The following is a 24,672-nucleotide window of genomic DNA, read 5'->3' as shown; positions in this document are numbered from 1 at the left end:
AAAAAACTCCGCAATTTTTGCCAAACAATCTGTGAATATCGCAAAATAATCTACAATTTTAGTAATAAAAACTTTGAGATTGTTGTTAAAACCGTCGTTTATGAAATATTATTCTGTGTTGGTTACATGTGTTCGAATAGTTTTAATAATTTAATCAAATATTTTAATGCATATGTTGCTAACTAGCAAATGGGTCTGTACCAATTGCGTTCTGTAATTTGGAAAGTAATTGAGCCGTACCGGTTTATGATTATTATTTTTATTTACATCCAAACTTATGTTATGCCACTGTTAATTTACATCATATTGTAAACCGACTGCTATGGTCGCTACAAACGCTCTTCGTACACCGAGCTACCGTCCTCTTCATCGCTATGGTGCTCCTGCACCTCTATCCTTTCAACGACCTCGTTGAACTTGACGTTCTTAGGTTCGCTGGTCGTTTCCGGACCAGATGTTCCGGAAGTTATAGCGCCATACTCATCTTCCTCGTCTAACCGCTCGGCTAAGGAACGGGCCAGCCGATTACCAGCATCCACGTTGGTATCTTCAGACTCTGTGAAAATAGTGCAATTTACAATCGTTCTTTGCTTTCCGTAACGCTTCAGTATAATACTACCTTGCATGGTGATGCCAGCAATGTTAATAGATATTTTCCTATCTTCGACCATTTCGGGGTCGTCAGCATTCCGTTCCTTCTTCGCACCTAAGGATGGCGAGGTAGACGGTGGAGTAGTGTCGAAATCATTTTCAAGCTGCACTATATCCGACGGGTTGTTGTCAGTTCCTTTCGACAATGGCCTCACATAGCGTAGGTACAGCACAATCGTAAGCGCCATGCAGATAAGGAGAAGACCTCCCAGCACGGACGTTGAAGCGATTAGACCACTGTTGCTGGAGCCGCCGGACAATTCTTCTGGACAGGAGGGATTGGTTTGGTTGCCATAGCAAACGGCATTGCTGAACGATTCTATAGCCGATGCTTTAATATTTGGAAACACTGCTCTTATGCCGCTGCAAAATAAAAAGAAATTAAATTAAAAAGAAAACCTCATCTACATCATAATTTTGTTAGATGACGTTACTTACTCTCGAATTTCGTTCGTACTCAGTAGCTGATTGTTATCGTTTATTGCGTACACAATAAGTCGCATAGTACTCATCGTATTTTGTACCTGTCGGACAGCTTTTGTAACGTTTGCTCGACTACTGGACGCTTCCAACAACGGCACGATACTCTGATGGAGTACCTTTAGATGGAAATTGCTTTGACGATTAACCTGTTCGGTGAACTCCTGCACGGTGGCTTCGTCAGCCCCATCAAGGGTGATGAACGCAATCTGATTTTCGTCCAGACGATGTACAGTAATTTCCAGTTGACTGCTGCGTCCGTCTACTGCACCATCACGATCTGTTGCATACACAATTAGATCAATGATATTGGAGGCACGTAGCGAATCTTTTGTCGGTTTAATGGAGCCAGTTTCGGGATGTATGTTGAAATGTTCGTTTTCTGCCACGGTGTATCTGATCTTTTGCGTTCAAATCCTCGTCCGCGTCCGTCGCCACAACATCTATCGAGCCCGGACAGCATAAGTCTGTTAGCTAGGGAAGGTTCTGGGAAACCAAGCCAGACCTTGTTTCCGGATGCCGTTTCAGGGTATATGAAGATAGGATCGTTATCGTTAATATCGTCCACGATAATGCTCACTATCGTAATATCGGGTGCGTAGTTTATTGTATCCGTGTTCACGAGCGATCGTTTCACCATCGATCGTCGATTAGATTGATCCGCTGCTTCGTCGTTATCGAAGCATTTTAAATTCAGCACCAGCTTAAATTGCGGTACGTCCATGTTTTGGAATAGCTTTTCATTTTCGCGGTCAAAACTTCTCGAAGCAAGCCAGTTTGTTTCGGGATCGATGTAGAAGTAAGGTTCCTGTTGATCATCTTCTATTGGATGTTCGCTAATCAGCTCGTAAGTACACGATTCGCTTAGTTGGGTAGAGAAAATTGTCGCATGCGGTCGTTCCTCCTCAAGATGCGTCACGAACAGCACCTGATTGACCGCTACTTGCTTATCACCCTCCGTACACTCAAATTGATTCAGTACGTCAAGCAAAACGTTTGCCGTAGCACGTTTTCCCACTGCCGTGTTCGTTGCATGCACGAGGAATTGATAGACGTTCGGTATGATCGGACGATCAAGTATTAATCGTCCTTCAGGTGTTATGGAAAGATGCTCTTTCAAGTATGCTACAATTCGAAACAAACATACATAAGTGACGGCGAAAAACCGACTAACCGATCCTACATCAATATAAATCTAAACCAAATAATCCTTACCATCTTCCATATCCAGAGTGTGTTGAACAATAGCTGTTGGATCTTTTACAATAGCGGTTACCGTACCAATTGCACCTGTAGTATCGCTTCGCAACTGAAATCTGAAGTCGCCGTACGGAAATACGGGCACATCCTCCTGAATACCGCCAGTAGTGCAGTTGTAACAACTAGAACAGTCCACAATCGGAGGCAAAGGAATACAGGGCGCTGCAATGAAGGAATAGGTCAGACCTGAAGTTGTACAACGCATTACATTTAATCCAACTTACTTCCATCAGGAACTGCCAACATAACCGAGCAAGTACTCCAGCTATCTTCGGATGCCTTAGCTAACAGCACGAGACGTACCGTTTGTAGACCCTGGAAATCGTCGGTCGAAATTGCTCGGGACAGCTTTAGCTCCACACTGCGCTCGCTTTGCTCAAGCGCAAGGAAATCAACATTTGACTCGAGTATGGTGACAACAGTTCCACTCGCAAAGCTTGCTTGCGTTATTTGTATCGCATCCGCTAGCAACAACTGCAGATCGGCAGTGAACGAACCAGTGTAGATGTGCTTGGAAAACTGGGGCACATACAGTCGGCGGTTCACCACCACTGTCGAATCGATTGTTCTTCCATTCGGGATTTCGGAGAATAACTTTGAAGTTGAGAGTCGTCCTGGTGCCCAACAACTGTTCCGTGGCAGCCGATTCTTTAAGACTGAATTTGAACAAATCTTCAACCAACGACCCATCGAACAGCTGATAATCGTCTCCGGCAAGATTCCACTGATAACCAGGTTGCGTGCTGTCGGTTACTATCCTCAGTTCCGAACCGTCTGCGAAACGTACGTTACGCTCACCGGCTTCAATGTACCCGTGGGAAGAGGATTGGACGAACTGGGGTTGCTGCAGACGTTCAATTTCGATCACCACAAAGGATGTGGCCGTGTCACTGCCAGGATTGGTGGCTTGTACGTAAATACTTAAGTAGTGTTTTGCATCTAGCTCGTTCCAGTCGATTGCATCTGCTTGAATGCGTAGATCCAGCACAGATTCCGCTCTTGAAACAGCGAACAGTGCGGCATCCGTTCCACCAATGCCTATTTCAGTGTTTTCTGTGTACGTTCCACCACTTAGTAGGATCGATTCTTGCAAACTCAACACACTGGTACCTTCGAGGATGGTGCCACTATACAGCAGCTTTGAAAAGGCCGGACTGATGATATCGTCCAGCTTGATAGTGATCACAATGGTAGCTGTATCGTCTGCACTGTACGCGTTGTTAATGGTTATGATGAAGCTTAACATGTCGCGCCCCTCAATGGTGCCCGGGGCGATGCTATCTTTAAGCGACACTTTAAATTTGTTATCATCGACCAACAACACATCAAACAGGTTCGCATCACCTTCAGCGGCAATGAACTGGAACGTAGGCATAATGGTTCCCGATTGTACGGTAATTGTGTCAGCAGCCGAGAACACCACCTCTTTCGCACCTTCCTGTAGCGAACCACGATAGATGGCTTTGGTGAAGGTTGGTGTGATGGTGGGAAGACTTTCGACGTCAATCACAAGCGTACATTGTGCCGTGTCAGATCCGGGATTTGCAGCTTGCAGGATGAGCTGGTAGTAAGGGTACGACCGCACCTGATCCCATTTTACGTCGGGCTTTAGAGCAATGTTAATCGATAGACGATTTTCACTTGGCTGCACCTCAAAGTAACTGTTCGGCACCGCGTCAACGATAATGAATGTGGCCGTATCCTTCACACTGTCGGCTTCCCAAGCAATTGGAAAGCTTCCAAAATCGACCACCGTGTTACCTTCCACAATTTTGCCCCGGAATGAAGTACGCGTAAAGCTGGGTTTTACTTCGCGGATAATCTTCACCGTGCAGGGTACTAGTGCCGGCTGGCTGTTGCTAGGATTGCTGGCAACGATTATGAATGTGATTTCTGAGCGCGCCTTCAGCTGTTCCTTGCTTACTCCGTCGCGCAAAAAGAAACTCAAACTACGATCGTTCGATACAACGTACCGTACCAGAGCGCTATCAACTCCTTCCAGCTCGTATACTGTATCGGTTACGATCGTTTGCGGTTTGAGAGTAACTGCCTTATCAAACGTTATCTGCTGGGCGCCTTCGCGTACTTCTCCATTGTAGAAGCGGTCGGAAAACTCAGGCGCAACCACACGATCAATGTCAATGAGTATGGTAGTGAAGCCTGACATCAAATCTGGGTTAGAGCATTCTATGACAAACTCGAATTGTTTAACACCACTCACCGACGCTGCATCAAGCTCCTTTAGCAGCTGTATCGTAACGATGCCTTCCTGCAGCTGCACACCGAAGAACTCGCTGTTGCTGTTGCGAATTGTAACCGTGGCCATCCCGACGTAGGTTCCGGGTTCTAGCTTAATTTGCTCAAACGGCACAAGCTTAAGACCGGTATCGATGCGCGACTTGTAGAGGGGTTTTTCGAATTTGGGAATTTTTACCAAAGAATGCTTTACATACACTATCAAGGGCACGACCGTATCTACCGCTAACAGTGTGTTTGTGGCTTTAAGATTCAGCTGGAAATGAGTGCGGCTTTCAAACTCCTCATCGCTTAACGGTGACTTAAGCGCGATGCGTATATTGTCCCATGTGGGCGCTTCTTTTATTGAGAAAAACGTCACATCTTCGCCTTCGAGTGTGTACGTAATCCTTTCTCCTGCGGAGTCGGACGTAAGTTTAGCCACGATCTCTTCGACTAGCTGTTTCGTTTCATCAATCACACCATCATAGACAAGTCGCTCGAAAGCTGGTGGTGCTGCTCGGCTTACGTCTACCGTAATGAAGCAGTATGATTTTTCAGAGCTTGGATTTTGCGCCTCCACTTGCAGAGAAAGTCGATCGATATCACGCAACATTTCTCTGGTGACGTTTAAACGCAGGTACACTTTGAACACGTTTTCCGGAAAATCCTCAAGGATGTCGAAAAAGTACCGATCATCGACGACGCTTACTTTGGTGTCGGCTGAGAAGGTATCCAGCACGAGCTCCACGTTCGGAAGGCGTACTTCTAGCGTGTTCAACACTAGCTCACCTTCGAGGAAGGGCTCGGTAAACTTTGGCAACACTACCGGAGTGCGAAGCACCTTGAAGATAACTACAGTGTGGGCTGTTTCTTCATCCTCCAGCTTGGCAACGATCGACAGCAGGATATAGCTTTTGCCGATCAGTTTTTCGGGCGTAACGTTGTTAGCTGTTATGGTGAAGGTGCCAGTACTGTCCGGACTAATTGTGACCAGCGTAGTGTCACCCGTGTAGACGTACTGCAAACCTTGCACGAAACTGTCCGGTGAAATGCGAATCGTCGGCACATTCAGTACACCCGTTTCGGTGATCGTACCTTCGTACAGCGTCTGTTCAAAATGTGGATCTTTCGTGTTGCTCTTCTCTACCGTTAGCACAACCAGTGCTTCACCTGTACCGACGTCAATCTTTTCTGCCTGCAGAGTCACTAGAAAGAAATTCTTTTCCTTCAGCACCGCATCTGTCAGCATATTCGATGGAGCCAGCGTGGCTTGATTGTTGGCAAACGTTAGTGTGAAGTACTGAGAATCTTCTCCGGACAATCGCACACGTACGCTACTATCACTGGTGGTTGGCAGTAATTTGATGCTCTCTACGGTTATCACTTTGTTACGATCTATCGTACCGGTATAGAGGGAGGCTTCGAAGGTGGGCACAATTTTCGGTTCGTGCGAAAGCTCCACTACCAGTGCTGTGCGTCCAACATACTCCGTACCCGTCCGGCTAGCGGTGATCGTTAAGCTAAGCAGCTTCTTTTCTGTATCGATTTGTGTGCCCGAACGTAACGCTACCGTAACGCTGCTCCGATCTGTTGCTGGTGTGATGGTGAAATAATCCGCATCCTCTCCAGAAGCTTCGTAACGGACGCTGGTATCATACGTGTTGGCCAACAGAGCAATGCGTATGGGTGTGAAAGTATCGCCTATTTTGTAGACTGTTTTGTAAAGGCTTTGTTCAAAGTCTGGTGGTGTTACGAACGAAATCACTGGATCGCCAACAATGGTGATCCTTGCCGTCGATGTTTTCGGAGGGTTCCATTCATCCTAAAAAAGGAACAGATTGCCACACTTATTGTTAGTGACGCCAGCCATCTCTCGACATTAGCGATCGTACTTACCATAGCAGTAATCTGCACTGTGATCGGTGGTTGTATTTTCGTAAGCGTTTGTTTCGTTATCAAATTCGCCATGGTCTCTGTACGCGATGATCCACCAATGGACTGAACGATGAAATAGTCATTTTCGTCGATGGAAAATGTTATCTTATTCTTCGTTATGTCGTAGTCATTCGCTACCACTCCATTGCCCTATAAAACATAAACAATCAGCGAGTCGTCACTTAATTTACGCGAAACTGTAAAGAAAAACCTTACACCGTCGATGAACTGTTGTATATTGAATTCCCTCGGCAATGGCAATGGAATTGTAATGTCGTAGCTGGTTTTGGAGAACAGCGGCGCATGGTTGTTTTCTTCCTTGATCGACTGCCTGAAATTCATCTCGCGAACAGAGCCCGAAGTGCAGGTAAAGACGACACGGTTGAAAAAGAACAATTTATCATCTAGCTTTTCGTAATCAGCGAACTGAGCGCTCGTTTTAATTAGCAGCCGGCCGTCTGCGAGGACCGCATCGATGTACACCGGCAAACCTGTTTGACTTGGATTGACTTTGACGGAGAGAACGTTGCTCACTTCGTGCTGAGCCAGTGTGTAGCCGACACCCACCGTAGTCGATACTTCAGGCTCTGAAGGAAACTGGCCAACAAAAGTGAGTGTTGGCGAGGAACATTCTGTACCGAGAGGAAAAGAAAGTGGTGTAAGCGTGGGGCGATGGTTGGTAAGGTTGCGATGGAATAAGGCTATACACAGTCTAAAATTTATATTCCACAATCACAACAAATCCCTTCCCTCTCTTTGGTGTAGTCAAATCCGTGATATCAATGGTGCTATGTATTGAAAAATGTCGTGTCTTGTCTTTTTACCGTTCTCGGTCCTGCACTCGATTCAACTACCAGATCGATAACATATCCGTTGAAGGCACCGTTACATTCCGCGACCTTGGGATCATTCTCGACACACGTTTAACATTTAACGATCACCTAAAGAATATAGTGTCCAGAGGGAACCAACTACTGGGTTGGATCATTAGGTCAACGCAAGGTTTCTGTAATCATATGACCATAAAAACCACCTACGTTCGATCAGTGTTAGAATATGGCAGTATTGTTAGCAACCACTGCACCGAGCAATGGAGTAATCGAATCGAGGCCATCCAAAGAAAAGCGACTAGATATGCAGTAAGACTCTTACCATGGCGACAGGGCGATGTGTTACCGTCATACCATTCCCGGTGTCTGCTTTTAGGGATTCAGCTGTTGAAAAAGCGCCGTGAGATAGCTAAATGCCTTTTTATATCAGGACTACTCAACCACCATATTGATGCTCCTACTCTATTAGCTACGATAGAATTTAACGCGCCATCTAGGAATCTACGTACACGTCAATTCATATCCGTCCCTCGTTATAAAACTCGTTTTGGCCAGTCTGATCCTATGTCAGCTATGTGTCGAACTTTCATATATAACTACGATTTATTCGATTTCAACATACCACTGAAAGTTTTTAGAGATAGACTCAGGACACAACTTACGTAATAATCAAATTTTCAAAATACATTTTCTATTCTTGTGCACCAGTTCTCCCCCATCGATTTATTATATACCTTACATAGTCTATAAGCACTAGTTTAAGTACAATCATGTAGGATCTTCAAGATCCTGATGGATTAATCAATAAACATATTAAACATATTAAACATATCAGAAGATGACTGGAGGAACTATGCCGGATACGAATCGATCCCGTCCAGTCTGTAGAATCCAGTATGTCTAACGAATAGGTCATCTGATCGCCATGGCATAAGTTCATGACAAATTGATTTTCATTATAAATCTTAAGTAACAGTATGAATAACCAAAACACAATAACCAGAAAAGAAAAACAACATGTTTGGACTGATTGTATTGCTCGCTTGATGTATGCGTTCAAACTGTGTGTCACTGACTAGATTAGTTGTCAGTAATAATTAACACGGAAATAATGAGCTGTACACTCCAATCAATTGTTTTGGTTCTTGGAAATTGATAAAAACATAAGAAAGCCCCGAATTAAGTTCTTCTTCGGCGTCAAGAGCACCAGAAGCTACATTTATCATTTGAGATAAGCTAAGTGAGTTATTGCTCATCCTCTGCGTGCACTTTAAATGGATTGGTCAGAGTGAGTGGTTGAAATAAATGGCTAAAAATCTGTTGATAAAAACACGGATGTGAATTTTCTATCAGATTGGCTTAGAAGGTACAGGTTATACTGCCAGCTGTGTATTGCTGCGAATTACTGCGAAAAAAAGTGATAACGAAAGGCCAACAATACGATGCCATCAAATATTAATTAACACCGATAACACAATTTCAATAGCACATGATTGCGGCACTGGTAACCTGGTAGTTGAAAGTAATCTAGTAGATAAGAAGTTCAAAACTCTAACACCAAAACGTCAAAACCCTATTAAAACAATATTCAGCAAATCTGTTATACCAATATTACTGCTTTTGTGTACTGAAAATGAACAATATGATACCCTTTGTTGGTTCCTCCAAATGATGAGTCAATTATTGTGTGCATCACCTTCTTTAATGTCTGCCACCTGTCATTGACACTTAAAGGAAACAATCTTTGAATCTCCCAAACAGATGCAATCCATCAAAGCCCAGCACCATTCCTGAGTGCCGACGTTTTAATGGGCCTGTTTTAACAAGCAATCATCAAATGGGCGATGGTTGTAGCTGTCACTTTGATAGTATCTATCATCACTGGGCACACATTCGCTGGGTCGGGTCTCTTTGCGTTTCCTTTCTTATGACAAATGATGTGTTATTTCAGGGTTTTTTTGTGACACCGTTTGCAACGTGTATTACACACGGTTAACATCAGTGGTGTGGATTTAATTAAACATATCTTAAGAAGTTTTAAGTACACCACTAAGAACTTCAACAACGTTTGGGCACGTGTAGGATTTCGCACAAACTAGACTCGATGGCTCACCTTGCGCAGTGACAGAAGCCGACACTATCGTTAGAACTACTATCGCAGCTACCGGGAGCTTTCTCCAGACGCTGTAATTACTTTCACTACCCATTGCACTGCCGACAGATGCTTAAGGATGCCACGTGAGAGCACATGTAAAAACGAGCACTTTACTGCTAACTTCTTCCTTCGTGAGCACTTTGCGCTAGCCGAAATTAATTGCCTCGTTTATGAACTAGCCAAGCACTGCGGTGCACTCGACCGATCATATTCGTCCGTTACCCAGTATTGCCGTCAAGCAACTGATTTCGATCCCAGTTATCAATGGTGGTGTATGTTGGCGGACCTTCTTCATCACCCTTGCGTGAAGTGTGATAGGCAATATCGAGCATCCGTCGATTGATTCCGTTATCTGATAAATTAAAATCAGATACGGGCTTGTTGTAGCGGGGAGCCCACCGGGATGTCAACAAGCACAGTAAACCGGTGCATACGTAGAGGAAGCAGTATCTTGTATGACCCACTACCACTTACTGTCGTTGTTAGAAAAAGGGGAGAGTTAAGGTTGTGTCTATGATTTGCTGAAGTACGTCAACACATTTTAGGCAGGATGAAATTGATTTAGCGTCACATGTGCCATCTTATCCTGAGCATTTGCCTGAAGAAAATTGCCCATCAATACATCCTATTTTATTGTTATGTGTGTAAAATACTGCTCATTTTACCGTGAAACGAGAACGCTCCCTTGTACAGAGATGAAGATGTATATAGAGAACCTTACGAATTATATAAAAGGAAGTGATAGTGCGTACATTCCTATGGTTGATAATATCCTGCTTTGAGGAAATTTTCTTGATATGACTCATATTTTGTCTATGATTCAGGATTTATACTTAACAGTTCCTGAGAAACTAATGCACCATCTCGCTGGCACTACCTTCTAGTCAGTGTAACGAAAGAGGCATTTGAATTTCAAAAAGCAATCAACGATTGCATGAAATGTACAAAGTGTGAAATAACGATGAGGCAGACGACGAGGTCGTAACGGATAAATGTAAAACTATTTATCAAGTCGTTTGTTGAGTCCATGGCCAGGATCAAACTCTTGCATAGATCTTAATCGTACTCATAGGTCGTTATCGCTCTCGTTACCTTTGATCCCTTACTTACTTACTTCTCCGGCGCCATAACCGCTTTGCCATCTAGGCCTATCTCAGGAGCCTATCCAAAAGCGCTCAAAGTCTCGCATCTTCGTCTGCCAGTCGATTATCCCGGCCTTAATGGCGGATGCCCCCCCGCCATCTTGAAACCTCAGTTAGGGCCTACCACGACTCCTCTGTCCTTGAGGATGGCTTAAAAAGACTTTACGGGTTGGGTCTCGCTCTCGAACGCAGCTTAGAGGGTTTCGTCAGATTTAGATAATGTCCATGTCTCAGAGGCATAGTACCGGTACTATATAGGTGCTATATAGTCCCAGCTTCGTTTATCGTGACAGATTCTTTGAGGTGAATTGATTTTTCAGGGTGTATAATGACCGTTTGGCAGCCAGCATCCTTGCGCGCAACTCAGTTACCATTGTCGTTGCTGAACTTTGACCCCCTATTCATACGTCACGCCTAAGTATGTCTGGAATTGCTTGTAGAATCCTCTTTGACTATCTCTTCGACGTGCGGGACAAGGCGATCCTGAAGGATCAGGAAGAATATTTTATAGGCGGTATTCAACACCTTGCCAGTCTGGTGGTACAGTCGTCAACTCGTACGACTTAACAGCATGCCCGTCATGGGTTCAAGCCCCGAATAGACCGTGCCCCCATACGTAGGACTGACTATTCTGCTATGGGTAATCAATAAGTCACTGAAAGCCAAGCCCACTTCTCAGTAGGGTTCAGGCAGGCCTTGACCGGCAGTGGTTGTTGTGCCTAAGAATAAGAATTCAACACCGTAATACCTCTGTAGTTGTTAGAGTTTAACCTGTCTCCGTTCTTGTATATGGGGTAGATGATACAGAGATTCCAATCACAAGGTATCGTTTCGCTATCCCACACCTCAGTAACAATTTGATGAATCTCGTTTTCTAGTCATGCACCTCCATTCTTGACCAGTTCAAGTGCCTTGTTATTTTTCAGCCAACGGATAGCTTGCTGTGTTTCTTCTATGCAAGGTGGCAAAAGCGCGCCACTATCTGCTAGTGGCGCTTCTAGCTGTTCGTTAAACTGGTAAATTGGTAATTCATGAAAGTACTGAGATCACCGCAAGAGGACCTCTAGCTGGTTACTAACCAGATCTTCATCCTTGTTGCGACAGCAGGTTACCTTAGGTGCAACGTTGTTTCAACTAGAACAAAAACTAGAAAATTTAATATCAAATAATACTCACAATGGTAATGATGATGACTAAGCGGCACAACTGGTGATAAAAATGCAAAAATTAAACGCGTTTTCATTTAATTTCATTTTTGAATTTTTGCTCTCAAAACGCTTCGGACGCTACATTGGAATGGAAACTGTTCGTTTTTCCAATCAACCAAATAGTTTATTTCTTAGAATCACACTCGCAACTATTAAATTCATTCACTTGTTCATCCTTCATCGGCCGTATTCCTGCTGGTTACAGGATTGAATTTTAAAACGCTTTCGTGCTTGAGCCTTATTTGTTTAAATACCTTTTTTTGTTCGTTTTGGTTTTGCTTGTTTTTTAGTAGCTTGCCACCTAATGCTGATAATATTTAACAAAATTGGGGAGTAGGCTGCTCGTTTCGTTTGCATTACCAACACTTTGTTTCCCGTGCAAAGATTAAACAACAAATCGCAAACTTAAAAGCTCACCAGGCGTGAACAGTGTCGTGTGTATGTACATCGTCGATATACTGTTGCTGCTAGCACTGCTTTCTTAGGGTTCCTCCGTTGTCATCCTTATCGTCCCGGGGGGCTGCCGACCCTAGCGTGCAGGAAACGGCAACAAAAATTGGTCAGCCTTAACTACACTACCTGGTTGTGTGTGTGTGTGCCTGTTAAGAGGAGTTTTTGTATTTGAGAAACGTTTGCTCTACCGCACTTCAGGCGGATCATGAACAGCGCATACACCATAAACTATCTACTGTTCTTTCCGCTTCGCTCGGTGTGAAATGTAATATTCATCTATTTAAGAGTGTATCTCGACTGATCGAACGCTAAAGGTGTTGGAACCTCCCATGTAGGTGCGTCTTTGGTTCAACCTGTTAAATATAATCCTTCATTACACGTCGACCCGCAGAATTCCAGCCATTTAAGCTACAATTTTCAACTGTAATTCCTTTTTGTTGCTACCGCCGTTCGAAGATGGTTGACTGGAGCAATCCATGCCAACGCTATCAACAACCTATCATCATTCCCACTATACACAACACGCTCATTGCTCTAGGGCGAAACGAATCACACTTACTATGTTTCTTTTCCTCTAAGTACAAAACGAAACAATGAAATTGGTGTTTGCTTGGTTCAACTTTGCGATTAATTAATGTGTGATGTTATCTGTGTTCCATCCTCCTTTTCAAACTCCTTTTTCCGTCCCTTTCTTGTTTGGGGCGAATGGGGTTGCGAAACGGTGAGAGCGGAGGGAAGGAGGCTTCAACGTTGTTAGTACGTGTAGGCGCAGGCATGCATAGGCGTTTGATTTGTCTTTCATTTCATTTTGCTACAGCAACGTCGGGATTTAGCTATTTTGTTGATTAACATTTGAAATCGCTTGGCGCATTTTTGTCTTAACTTTTGTTTTGTTTTGCTTTGTTTTTTTTGTTTCTCGTTTTGATCTGCTTTACTTTCTTTCTCTTGCTTTCTCAGCTCATTGCAAATCTTACAAACAGCATGGAATTAAAGTTTTTCGTTTCATGTTACGGTTTTTTCCTTCTTCTTCTTCTTCTTCTTCTTTGACTAGCTTTACACACTACATATTTCACTACGTAAGCCCTGAAAGGTGTTACATGTGTGACACGATGATGAAGGAGTATGATTGCTGTGGAATGATATTATCTTTCTTTTTTAAATCTTCGTGATTTTCTTGTTCAATTTTTGTTTGTTTGTTTTGAGCTTGCGTTACGCCGTGAAACTGTTAACCATGAAGAAACATTGGCACATTCAATGTATGAGTTGAAGAAGAGGAGATTGAAACACGCAACATATCTTTTGGGAGAGAAATATGGTGATAGTGCCAGAAACTAGGAAACAGTCATGCTGTCAATGTATGTTAGTGGAAAATGTAGGAAAACTTCCCCTGTACAAGCAGTCAACCCGAATTAGTTGTTCTTCTACATACTAAAACCAATCTCAATTAGCGTAAAGTTTAAATGTACAACATAACAAACGCAAATGTTTTATTTGGCTAAGGCATTTTAGGCAGAACCATAATTGCTCTGCTAATGGTTGTGGTTCTGTACTTATCTGTTGGTGCACATTACAAAAACGACTGTCAACAGTAGCGCGTTGAGTGTGGAATGGCGCCTAAAGCAAAATGTTTTTTTTTAACCAAACGCCGATCCTGGTATGCTTGTGTCCATGAAACGATCCTTTACACTTTATATGTGTGTATTTTTTTAATGATCTATAGGTAAAATATAACAGCATTCACAGATGGGATGAAAACTTTCACAATAACTCCACAATACTCAAACAGTAAGAATGCAGCAGATGTAATGGTTGTTTAAATTGCACAGTTGTTTTTTTCGTAGGATGAGCGCAGGATGATAGTGGGGTTCTGTGCATCAATTTTTCGTGATTATCATGTCCTAAAATATAGCGCAATTACGCAGTTGCGAATATATCACTAATCGTTAGTCATACATCTGTGTTTGTGTGTGTATTTGCATGGGGCCGTGTTCTTTATACACAAGTGTATGTATATATGTATCAACTTGTCTATTGCTACCATTTGTTTGCTCAATATCTCCCTTTCTCAATTCGCTTTAATACTTTTCATTCGCTTGTTGCAGTGTTTTATCGTCGACCTGAGCCGTGATAATTTACACTGCATCGACCCTGCATCCACTTTCGCTTGCCCATTTTCAACAGTACTACGCAATATATGTCTTTTGTATAATGATCGGACGCACAGTTCTTTAACAATTCGTCCATTGCAAGGTCCATATAACAATAGATTTACTCCTTCTGCACGAGCACGGGTACAGTTGTGCAGTGCCAAACGATCAAACTCAACTCGTATGACACTACACATCCAGAACGATAGAAGCGAAATTGGAAATCAAACAACGCCCAAAACGGTACCGGTAAAAACTTAATACACCTGATACCATTTTGCTCCTGTATTTTTCTTTTTTTTTTTGGTTTTAATCTCCGAAAGACACTCCGGGCATGGCAACCGAAACCCGAAATAATAATTATTAAAAATATAAACATGTGGTCGTGTTGAAAAGCTCACGCAGAACTTAATACAAATATTTTAACACTTGCATGACTATTTAGATTGCTCTTATAGTTCTGTTTTTTCTGTTGTTTGAATTTTCAATTTTTAGTTGAATAACTACTACCCAACCAGGTGAATGTGCGAATAAAGTGTAATTACATTTGGCGTCCCGAGCGCGAAGCATCATCAATGCGCGCCCATCTTAGTCGAAAGTCAGTGCAAAAGGAAGAGGAAATTCGAGGACAATAAATTCGTTTTAACACACCTCGGGGGTCGGGGTTAACAGCAACAAACCACTGCTGCTACTCGCACTACGCGCTCAGTGACCAATAACAACGATTTTCATTAACGGGTCTCGTTCAACGGGGGACTGGCTGAACAAAATGTATATTAGTTTTCGTTTATCTACTTTTATCGGATCCCTATGTTCACACACGCACAATGCGTGCGCGCTACACATTGCTTCTCAATATTATGGTCGGATGCTGGACGACATCCGCTACATATTTTATCCTCTGCTAACGAACGGCGCTTAACTGTCGCTGCTAGTTGCGCACACGATTGATGGCGAAGGCTTCAGTTTCTAGGTTTTAGCATTGTATATCTGAGAGTATGAGACAGTTTAAGTTTGTCTACTAGAGTTAAATAGTACAATCGTTATATTCTTTTTACCACTTGCTCTCTGGCACAGGCGTGTCCGTTTCGCAAACGGGTACTCCCATTCTAAAACCAACCGTACGCCGCCTTCGTCAACACTGTTGCAGTATCACCCTGTGAGTTTTCTACTATTCTTTTTTTGTTCGCACATTGTCTTGCTACCATGTTATGCATTAATCTTTTCCTTTAGCAAGAAAGGTAAGTACCATTACTTCTGCTTGCTTGTTTTGATGCAGGGATTCTACTTATCACGCCAAATTTACTGCCAGTATCTTCTTTGCACGCTCTCTCTCACACATACACAACACCTAACAGTGGTGAAAGGGAAGCAAAGATTTCAGTTTCAGTCCCGCTTATCATATTAAACATTGCTTCGACAGAACAGTAGCAACAGTACGATGGATGTATGAAGTTATCGTTTGCTTTTAGCTCTCCATTAACTATTGCCACTTTCTTCTTCATTGCATGATGGCGGGAGGAAGTGAGGATATTGTATCGATTGAAAACCTGTCGCAATTTTCGGGTGGGAAACGGTGGTACCGTTGATAAATGCGCTCGGAGTTCGTGTTTGTGTGTTTTTCTTTTTTCTTTGTTTGGGGTAAGACTATGTGCTCATGTGCAGTGTAGTGTGCAATAAACAAGATCGCTAATCGATCTTCCGCATCAACAATAACCGGAAGCTGATGGTGCGTACAACAACAGGGGTGTTGACGGGTCCGTCCGATGCTTAGGACGCTGGCGACGATGTGTTTGTGATCGGTTGGAAGTAGTGTATACCGTTGGTCTGAAATGATAGAAAATGAAAACAAAATGATTATTGATCAGTCCGGAGGGCCGCTCCAAGCCAAACATTGTCCAAACTCTTACCGCCATATCGTACTCGGTAATGTAAGCCGGAATTTCCAGTTGATCCTTCGCGATGGCCGAATACAGATGCTCCACGCCCGGGAGCGAGTGCACCTTTGTCTTGATTGCCGGTGCCATGAACGTTGTAAACCACCAGGTCATCATCTTTGTCCAGAAAGTGGGATGCACAATGTAAAAGGCTTTCAAATTCTTCTTGTACCTGTGGAGAAAATTGGAGACCATGGTTAGTAGATTGTTCGAACGCGCAATATGTATACAAGCCGAAAGGCTTGCACAGTTTCAATCGGTTCAAAGATGAGTCATGCAGTACTAGGCCGAACCAACCACTTCCGATAACCGGTTAGGTGTGTGTGTGTGTGACCTCTAACTTACTTGTAGGGCAGTATGCTGTAGACGTCCTTCAGCCACTGCAGAGATGGGTAGTTGTTCGAGCTCGTCAGCGTGTGGAAATAGGCGATCACGTAGTCGCCCTTAACGATCGGATCGAGCAAATAGATCAGGTAGAGCAGGGCCTGTGGACGTAGTTAAAGTTGAGTAAAATATGCTTGGTACACAATAAACAAAAAACTGCATTAACATCCATGCGCTTACCTTCTCAAGGTCGATGTTGTGAGCGGGGAACCATTTGCCACAGAACACGACCACCGGTCTGCCGAGCCTGTCTACGCCGCTCTGATAGAGACATCCGATGCCAGAAACTTCCGACAGGTCTTCCGTTTTAGCACGTCGCAGCAGTCGTTCGTATCTGTGTGTACGAGTAATATATACATTGCAATACAATGAGAGAGAGTATATTTTATCATGTTTTTGTGTTAACACTCTATAGGGGGCAGGTGCCGCTAAAGAGATGAAGAGCTACGGTGTAATCAAAATGGTAGTTCCTTCTGTTTCTATATCCATTTTCTTCACTTTTATTTGATTCACATCCACCCCAAGCAGGCTCGTCAAACAAGCAAATAAATTAAATTGCGTTGTTCACCAGTTTTATGACCATAATAATCATACTTCACACCTTAGTTAGCTGACTGCTACTGAACAGCACAAGTACCATCCCGTCGAGCAATAAATTAGCAGTGGAAATTTTCTAATTGCAGTATGGTGCGCTCATCACCCACTGCAGTCAAACCGACCAATAATACAACTGTGCGGGCATCTGTCGCCAATCACGGTGCCCGCGGATCGCCATATGGATGCTTACATAAACAATACCCGCGTCAGGAACAGGCTTGGCGGCTGTCTTTGCTCCAGACTTGGAATTAATCACTGGAAAAAGCTGGTTGACGTAGAAATGTGTTCCCGGCGCATGGCAAGAAACGATGATTATTGCAACGCATATAAATGGTGCATTTCATCAGCCAAAGCGTCTGGTAGTGAGTTCAGCCACTCAACAGCCACAGCTACACGTAATCTAATCAATTACGTTGACCTATTTTGAAAATGCGCACTGTTGTTCATCATCATCATGAGCTGCTTGCTGGCGAAGTGGTTTTAAGTGGATTGTTAGTTGGATATTACAAAAACATAAAAAGGAATAGTTTACACCCATCCTCCAGCAAGTCAGAATCCAGCACGCGAAATGTTCAACAACAGCAGCTGGGTCTCCTTTCCCGCGGGGTTGGGTTTGTTGGTTGCTGCGTAATTTAATCACCGTATTTGTCAAGCGTAGTGAATTGTATGAAAATTTCCCCCATTAAACGGAGTTTCCGCTTTTCGCACCCGCCACCTGACAGTGTTCTACTGTTGCATGGTTTTCTCCCAAGGCCACCTTCGCGTGGAGCTGCAGGGAGCCAAGAACCATCACCATCCTCTCAAATTCCATCACAACACAATTTTCGCTCCTACAAAAACCACCTTATATGACTCGTTTTTTAATGATTGCAGCCGTTGGCATTTGTTAAGCTCCTCGCTCACTGTGGAATGCACGAGAAAGCTTGCAAGGTAGCGGGGAGGTATACAGGCATGTTGTCTCGAGAACAAAAAAAAGAAGAAATCCACTAGTGATACCCCCTCTGTCCACCTGTCCAGGGGGCAGATCATGGCCGCACGGACGTGAAGTGAAATAATTAGGAGAAACGTGACTGCCGGTATTGTATTGTTGATACGCAAAAGGTGAAGGTCAGGAAGCGCGCGCCAGGAGAGGGAGAGCGTAACTGAACACCAAGAAACGGAGCATATAAGAAAAAGGTACACATCTTTTCTGCTAGTGGTTTATGCACAATCTGGTCATTGCATAACTCTTCGGCACCACATGAAACGATACACTCCACGCGCACCACAGCGCAATTTCTTCGGCACTGATTTTTAGTCACGCAAAGAGGCGCAAATGTTCTTTTTTGGTACGTTTGCACTCCTCGCAAAGCTCGAACGAACGCAACAGTATCCTCCAAAAGGAGTAACTGGCCGTGAAATAGCGATCGATTGCTAAAACATGCCTACTCATCGTATTACCCCACTGACCCAAGCGGTGGCCTTTCTGTCCAAACGGTGATGGGGTCCCTCCTCGCTTAGGTCATCATTTAACCAAGGCAAAAGCAAGACAAGCATCCGGTCGGGATCGGAGCCTTCTAGTGCTCCCGTGTGTAAACTACTGAAACAGCAGCAGCAGTCGTAGTAGTAGTGGCAGTAGTAGTGACCGGATGTGTGGTTTCATGCTAAAAACTCCCAACCCCTTGCCTGCCGCCACCGTTTCCGTTTACAAACCTTGACGCCCCACCAGCAGCGGGAGCTGGTTAAAGGACGAATAAATGTGGAAACTAGTTTTCTCGACCTTTTGCTACTAAACTGTGTGACGATAGTGTGTTCAGCGTGTGTACGCGGCACCACTAGCAGAACGATATCATTTTTGGTTGGGGTGAGAATTAGAGGCACATTTCAAAATTGACTACCGCCGCTACACAGAAGAGTTAGCACCAAGGGGAATAAGCGGGGAGGCTGCTTTTGGATTCTTTAAAATTCAAACAAAAGCGGCTCGCAAACTGCTCCAAATCAGAACCCTTTCGCAAGCAGAACTAGGGTTGATTATTTATTTAGGACGCGGTGGTGGTTTCTTCGAACTTTTTGCTAATCCGAGAGTTTCGGCCACTTCGGATGCTTCGTGAGGACGAAATTAAATTATACACAATATATTTTCACCACCCCGTACAACCTTCTGCGAGTATTGCTGATGGGGAATAATTTCAAAAAAGTCTTCAACTAATGTCCGCAACTATCACAGGTACATCATAAGGTTTAATTATTTTTAACAACACTGCAATGCGCGACGCTTCTATTTCACTGCGGACGGTTGTGTTTGACGTTGGGCAGTAATCTTTGAGTGAGCCCCTCTCAACGGCACCTACCAATAAACGTTAACTTGCTAATAAATGGATAATTGTTCAAATGAGTCACCAAGCTTATCGCTTTGGGAACTGGTGACACAGGGTAAACAGCACTACACAGCATTCATTCTATAGGAGCGCTAAAGCGTGCAAAACAATAACTGAAATTGTTTGTAGATGTAAATGTTACAAACAAACTAAAACGGTAAACCAAAGATCACGTAATCCTGGGTGGAAAGAAGCAAAAAAGTGCAAACAGAAGAGCAGAACTTTAAATCAATTTTATAAAGAAACTGACAAAAGTAAACCAAACCCAACCAAAGAAAACGAGCTAACGAGAAAATGAAACAAAATGCAAAACGGGTAACACATTCCATACTATCAAGGGCCAAAGCAAGGAACGGGGTTTAGCAGCGTGTTGCATTTGCGGGTAACGGGTTTGGTTCGGTAGCAGTAGCAGATCTTTGGTACTAACAGATTCTCCTTTTGCCATTCGCTCTCGTCGAGCGACGAGTGGTAGTGCTTCATCAGCTCGACGTACGTAAAGGAGCCGTCTAGAATACGGGTTCGTTTGCCGACGTGCGTGGCCAGGACGTGGCCAATCATCTCCGGACAATAGTTTTCTGTGGTCGTACTAGAAGAGAGAAGAAATCGTCTCAGTAGTGCGGCAATGAGAGTGGGAAGCAGCGTTTATCGGGGTTGCGGGTAGAGAAGCATCGACTTTTAACGGTCGATACACGGAAAGGATATTGGGTGTTGGGGGGATGGCGGGAGGAGCAGCCTTCTTCTTTCTCCCTTCTCTCCAACACAGCCAACAGACGCACATGTTCACACGGGTACATGAAAGATTGGGACTGAAATTGTCACAGGAAGTAGAAACGTTAATATGCACAAACAGCACAACAAACTTAACGGCAAAGCAAAAAAAAACACAAGATGATGAAAACTGAAAGCGATCGGGAAGGCATTCATCGTGGTTCAATTCAGCGCATCTAACAACGAGATCAATTGATAGAAAAGAACGTAAACGGGAGGCATGCAGATGCTAGTCGTCATATCGTTGTTGTGAATCGATCCCATGACGAAACGAAATACTAAACGAAACCAAGTGAAAAGAAAGTTACTGTGTTTGCTTTATACCAAACGGCCACTAGAGGCTTAATAATATAGGGGAAAATAACTCAAACCCCATACTCAACACAACAGATGCAGTCTGGCACCTTGACCTTGACAAGGCTGCTCTCACTGAACAGCGTCCCCAAGACATGCAACGCTCTGCCCCCTCCGGGTAAGAAGGGCAATTAATTGCACCAGTCTGGCGTATTTACGCACCACTCGCACTGATGAATTACCCTTGAGGGTGTTCTTGTCGCTCCGAAGGGAGCGGGCTGTTTCCAGAGCAATTGCATCAAACTGCACATTTGGGAAGCGGCGGATAGTGTGGCTTGCCAGGCAACGGCAGCTGCATCGGGACGGTCGGCAGAAGAAGGTGGTAGGCCGATGCCGATAACCAATTTCAACCAGTCGTCCTTCGGGCGTGTTTGTACGAGTCCGCTCAATTGAAGGACATTTCACATGCGCCGCCGGGTTCGGAACGATTCGACTGAGACTGTGTCCACCCAGCCGTCCAATGCTGCTGATTTATGTAGCTCATGTACAATGGATGGATGGAGTGTTATACGCTCCCAGCGTCATGCCGCACCGGTACTATATCTCTTTCACTCATACACTTAGAGCGATTATCGTCGGAAGCAATCGATCGATTAGTGTATTAAGGAGCGGAATGATAAGGAAGACTTACGGCCATTATATGGACAGTACAATGGATATGTAATTGCGCATTGGAAGGGTATTGCTTATTGATCCACTTTACAATTACTGGCCGTGTTTGGAGAGAAAGGTATTTATCAATAGGGAGTGAGTTTTTCAGTGCAATTTGCGCGATAGCTTCGTTAGCAATGATTAATGTTCTTCAAAGAAAGTGATCTTGTGAAGGTTTTATCAAGAAATTCAAGAAAGAATACGGTTTAGCATGATAACAGGTTTAATCTAATACTTTCTTAAACCATTGACTTAGACGGTAAAAATTGAGAAGATTGACGTTGCATGTGTGATTTCGAAATTAGCTATCTATAGAGAAGCTCAGATTCAAGAGAAGAGATTAAGTTAATGTAGACGATTTCAATATACAAAAAAAACCTTACGTTTGTGTATTTCGTATGAAAAACTAGCGTTATAGCTATTTAAAAAAAATTATTTCGATATTGTGGCCAACGTTTAATTATTTTGAAGAATTTTTCACAAGTGATGAACAAATGCAAGTATCATTTGTTGGAACCACCGTTCGCGTTAGTCGAGTAATACGTCAATCGTGAATCAATAGTTTCTAGTTAAACTATAAATTTAGCGAATGTTCAAACATAAATGTGCTTAACAATCCTGCAATATCTTGACTCGGTTCTCGGTTCTGTTGCCACACAGGCTTAAAACCACGAATAAATATGTTCATCAAACCGTGACTGTTTAACATCTCTAATTTCAATTTTCTTCCCAAAACAACAAAGTTTGGACTTAAGGTTTCCTTTTGTAAGACGAACAAAATGTGCAGATACAAAAAGTACGCAGGGATTGATGGCTAGCTTTCAACGACACCTACCCACCTAAACCTACTATATATCACGTTTCCTGTACACACAATGCCTATGACGGCCAAAGCCTTCAAGTGGAACGAACCAAACAGTTGCTTGCATGCGTTCTCCAACATTCTCCACCAAAGCGGCCCTCTCCTCCGTACGAGCGTATGAGTGATGGAGCATCTAATGACCGGGTCCGGGCGGGTGGGCTTTGTGGGAGCCACGGGTGAGACTAGTCAGATGACAAACATTCACACAAACACACGTGACCAAAATTTGCGCACCAATTTTGGAAGAGCTTTGTTGCAGCGCTATTTATCATCGAAAACCCCCTTCTGGCAGTTAAAATCGAAACAAAATTGAGCGATTCAAAGTGGAGATTTAAATAGGAGGCTTTTTGTTGCTCTATAAATTGAAAGTACGATGTTAAAACTTTATTCCGTGAATCAGTTCTTTCCCGACCGCTCCGTAACAAACTCCCAAAAGGGTCGTTAGCGATGTGGAATTGCCCGTGCCCACCATACACGATGGGCTGTTGTTTCCAACAGGTTAGCAGATGGTCTTGAAGGTCTGTGCAGTCCAAGTCGGGTGGGGTGGTATCCGGTAATAATTCCCATCCGATCATTACCATGTTTAGACTAAAAACGTTACATTTGGTCACACTTTCGAGACTCGTGGCAAAACAGCGCGCGCTACTCGTTGCTGGGGCGCTTTTTGCCAGCGCGATTCGCTGTGTTACCATCAAGGCATTTAGCATCAGCTGCCTAATTAGGAAAGTGGAGGGGCTATGATATACCACAACACCATTACCCTAACGGCTGCGTTTCGAGTTTGTGCGTTATATCTGTTTACATTTCAAATTGACTTAGTTGCTTTGGTGGAGAGCCATAATACCGGTTTCCGCCTCACAGCTATGAACGACACCGTTGTGCAAAACAAAGCAAAAATCGGAAAGTTTTAGCTGTTTGAAAAACACTGAAATATACAAAAACAAATTATATATAAAACACATTTTCTAAACGAAACTAAACTTCCATACGTTGTTGTCCGTTCGTTCGACAAATTAAATCGATCTTTAAATGTTTTTCATCTTCTTTCTTTCCAATGCACACACCAACACCTGCCCAGCAGTTCATCGTGGGTTCTGTTAAATTGACCATATTGCCCGCGCCCCGCTTTCCTCTAAACCCGTGTGTTCCAATTCCTAAACTACTCGAAGCAACGCGGCGCCGGTTATCTGGGATGGAAATGAAATAATGTAAAATTTATCCATTTGCCCATTGTTGTGTCCATTTTAACGCCTTTTGATATTGATGTCTACACACGATACTGACAACGCTCTATAGTGCTTCGACCTTTTTCAAAGGAACGGAACATAATCGCATTCTTTTTTATTTTTTTTATTTTTTGGTTCGACATATTCGTTTTTCAAAAGTGTGTGCAATCTCTACGGAACGAACGGGCAGTTCCCGCAGTAGACCGGAAAGGAGGCAAAAACGCAATGTATTATTAATATGAGCTCCCGCCGTGGCGGTGACACAACCCTTTGCAGATGATATTTAATATCGTAATGGATGTTTGTGTTCATGTTGCTCGCACAAACGGCACACCGCATCGTACACCACCACTGCACGACCCGGTCGGGCGCGGGATTCGTCCTTTCATAAAGTGCCAAATATGATTCATGCATATATCGGTAAATAATGATACGTGCACACTTCCACCCGGGTTGGGTGGGTAGGATGAGGACGACAAATATTGGGTATTTGCTGCATGATGACGAACCAAAGCCAGACTCACTGGCTAAGACCGCGTGCCATAAAAGTGAGGTATACTTCGTATACTTCTTCCTTTAGAATCCTTCTTTTTACTAAATTTGTTTATTCTTCTTCTTCTTTCTATTGATTTATATTGACTTTTAAAGATTCATCTTACAACGTAGCAGTGGCGTGAAGTCGATGGCTCAGATAACATTCAAACCCACAATCTGTAAGGTTTTTGAACAAACACTTAGTCACGGTGGCATCGATCGACGCCCCGAAACTCGTCGCTTCGTCCAGATGCGAATTAGTTTCTTGTGCTCCAATTCTCATATCACACACAATTGCATTAAGCTGTGTCATTCGTCCTATTAACATCGGAACGTCCGAAAGTGTTCGAAAACGACGCTTCCCGGGGATCGATCGATCGCCTTCGCGCGGACTGTGAATCTTGCTATTTGGTATACAACAACACCATCCCTTCCCCCTAACCTAACTTGGCTAGCAGCCAGATCGCTGCACCACCACCACCACCATCACCACAATGTCGGAG

The 24,672-nt window shown here is 43.6% G+C and overlaps 2 protein-coding genes across 7 annotated transcripts in view; both read right to left on the bottom strand.

Moving 5' to 3' along the window:
- Nucleotides 1–237: 237 nt before the first annotated feature.
- LOC120894861 lies at nt 238–9,800 on the bottom strand. The gene is given in 11 exon segments (XM_040297710.1): nt 238–556; nt 620–1,014; nt 1,090–1,535; nt 1,537–1,578; nt 1,580–2,256; nt 2,347–2,553; nt 2,616–3,066; nt 3,068–6,451; nt 6,526–6,714; nt 6,781–7,196; nt 9,508–9,800. Coding segments are annotated over 11 exon segments (6,528 nt in total). The 5' UTR covers nt 9,602–9,800; the 3' UTR covers nt 238–329.
- Nucleotides 9,801–12,001: 2,201 nt separating this feature from the next.
- LOC120897483 (protein GDAP2 homolog) overlaps nt 12,002–24,672 on the bottom strand; it is a 43,283-nt gene continuing 30,612 nt past the window's right edge. For 3 of the 6 annotated variants that reach the window (XM_040302418.1, XM_040302416.1, XM_040302417.1), the window contains exons 11-15: nt 20,202–20,360; nt 17,001–17,154; nt 16,782–16,921; nt 16,410–16,608; nt 12,002–16,326 (exon numbers count right to left, since the gene is read on the bottom strand). In XM_040302418.1, the coding sequence (XP_040158352.1) occupies nt 16,270–16,326; nt 16,410–16,608; nt 16,782–16,921; nt 17,001–17,154; nt 20,202–20,360 (709 nt within the window). In that variant the 3' untranslated portion in view covers nt 12,002–16,269. The remainder of the gene's footprint in view (nt 16,327–16,409; nt 16,609–16,781; nt 16,922–17,000; nt 17,155–20,201; nt 20,361–24,672) is intronic. The other 3 variants (XM_040302419.1, XM_040302420.1, XM_040302421.1) reach the window with 1 other exon arrangement.

This window comes from Anopheles arabiensis, chromosome 2 (genome assembly GCF_016920715.1).
Source record: "Anopheles arabiensis isolate DONGOLA chromosome 2, AaraD3, whole genome shotgun sequence".
In the NCBI taxonomy this organism is placed as follows: domain Eukaryota; kingdom Metazoa; phylum Arthropoda; class Insecta; order Diptera; family Culicidae; genus Anopheles; species Anopheles arabiensis.
The sequence above is the reverse complement of the archived record's forward strand: the minus strand, read 5'-3'. Positions and strand labels throughout refer to the sequence as shown.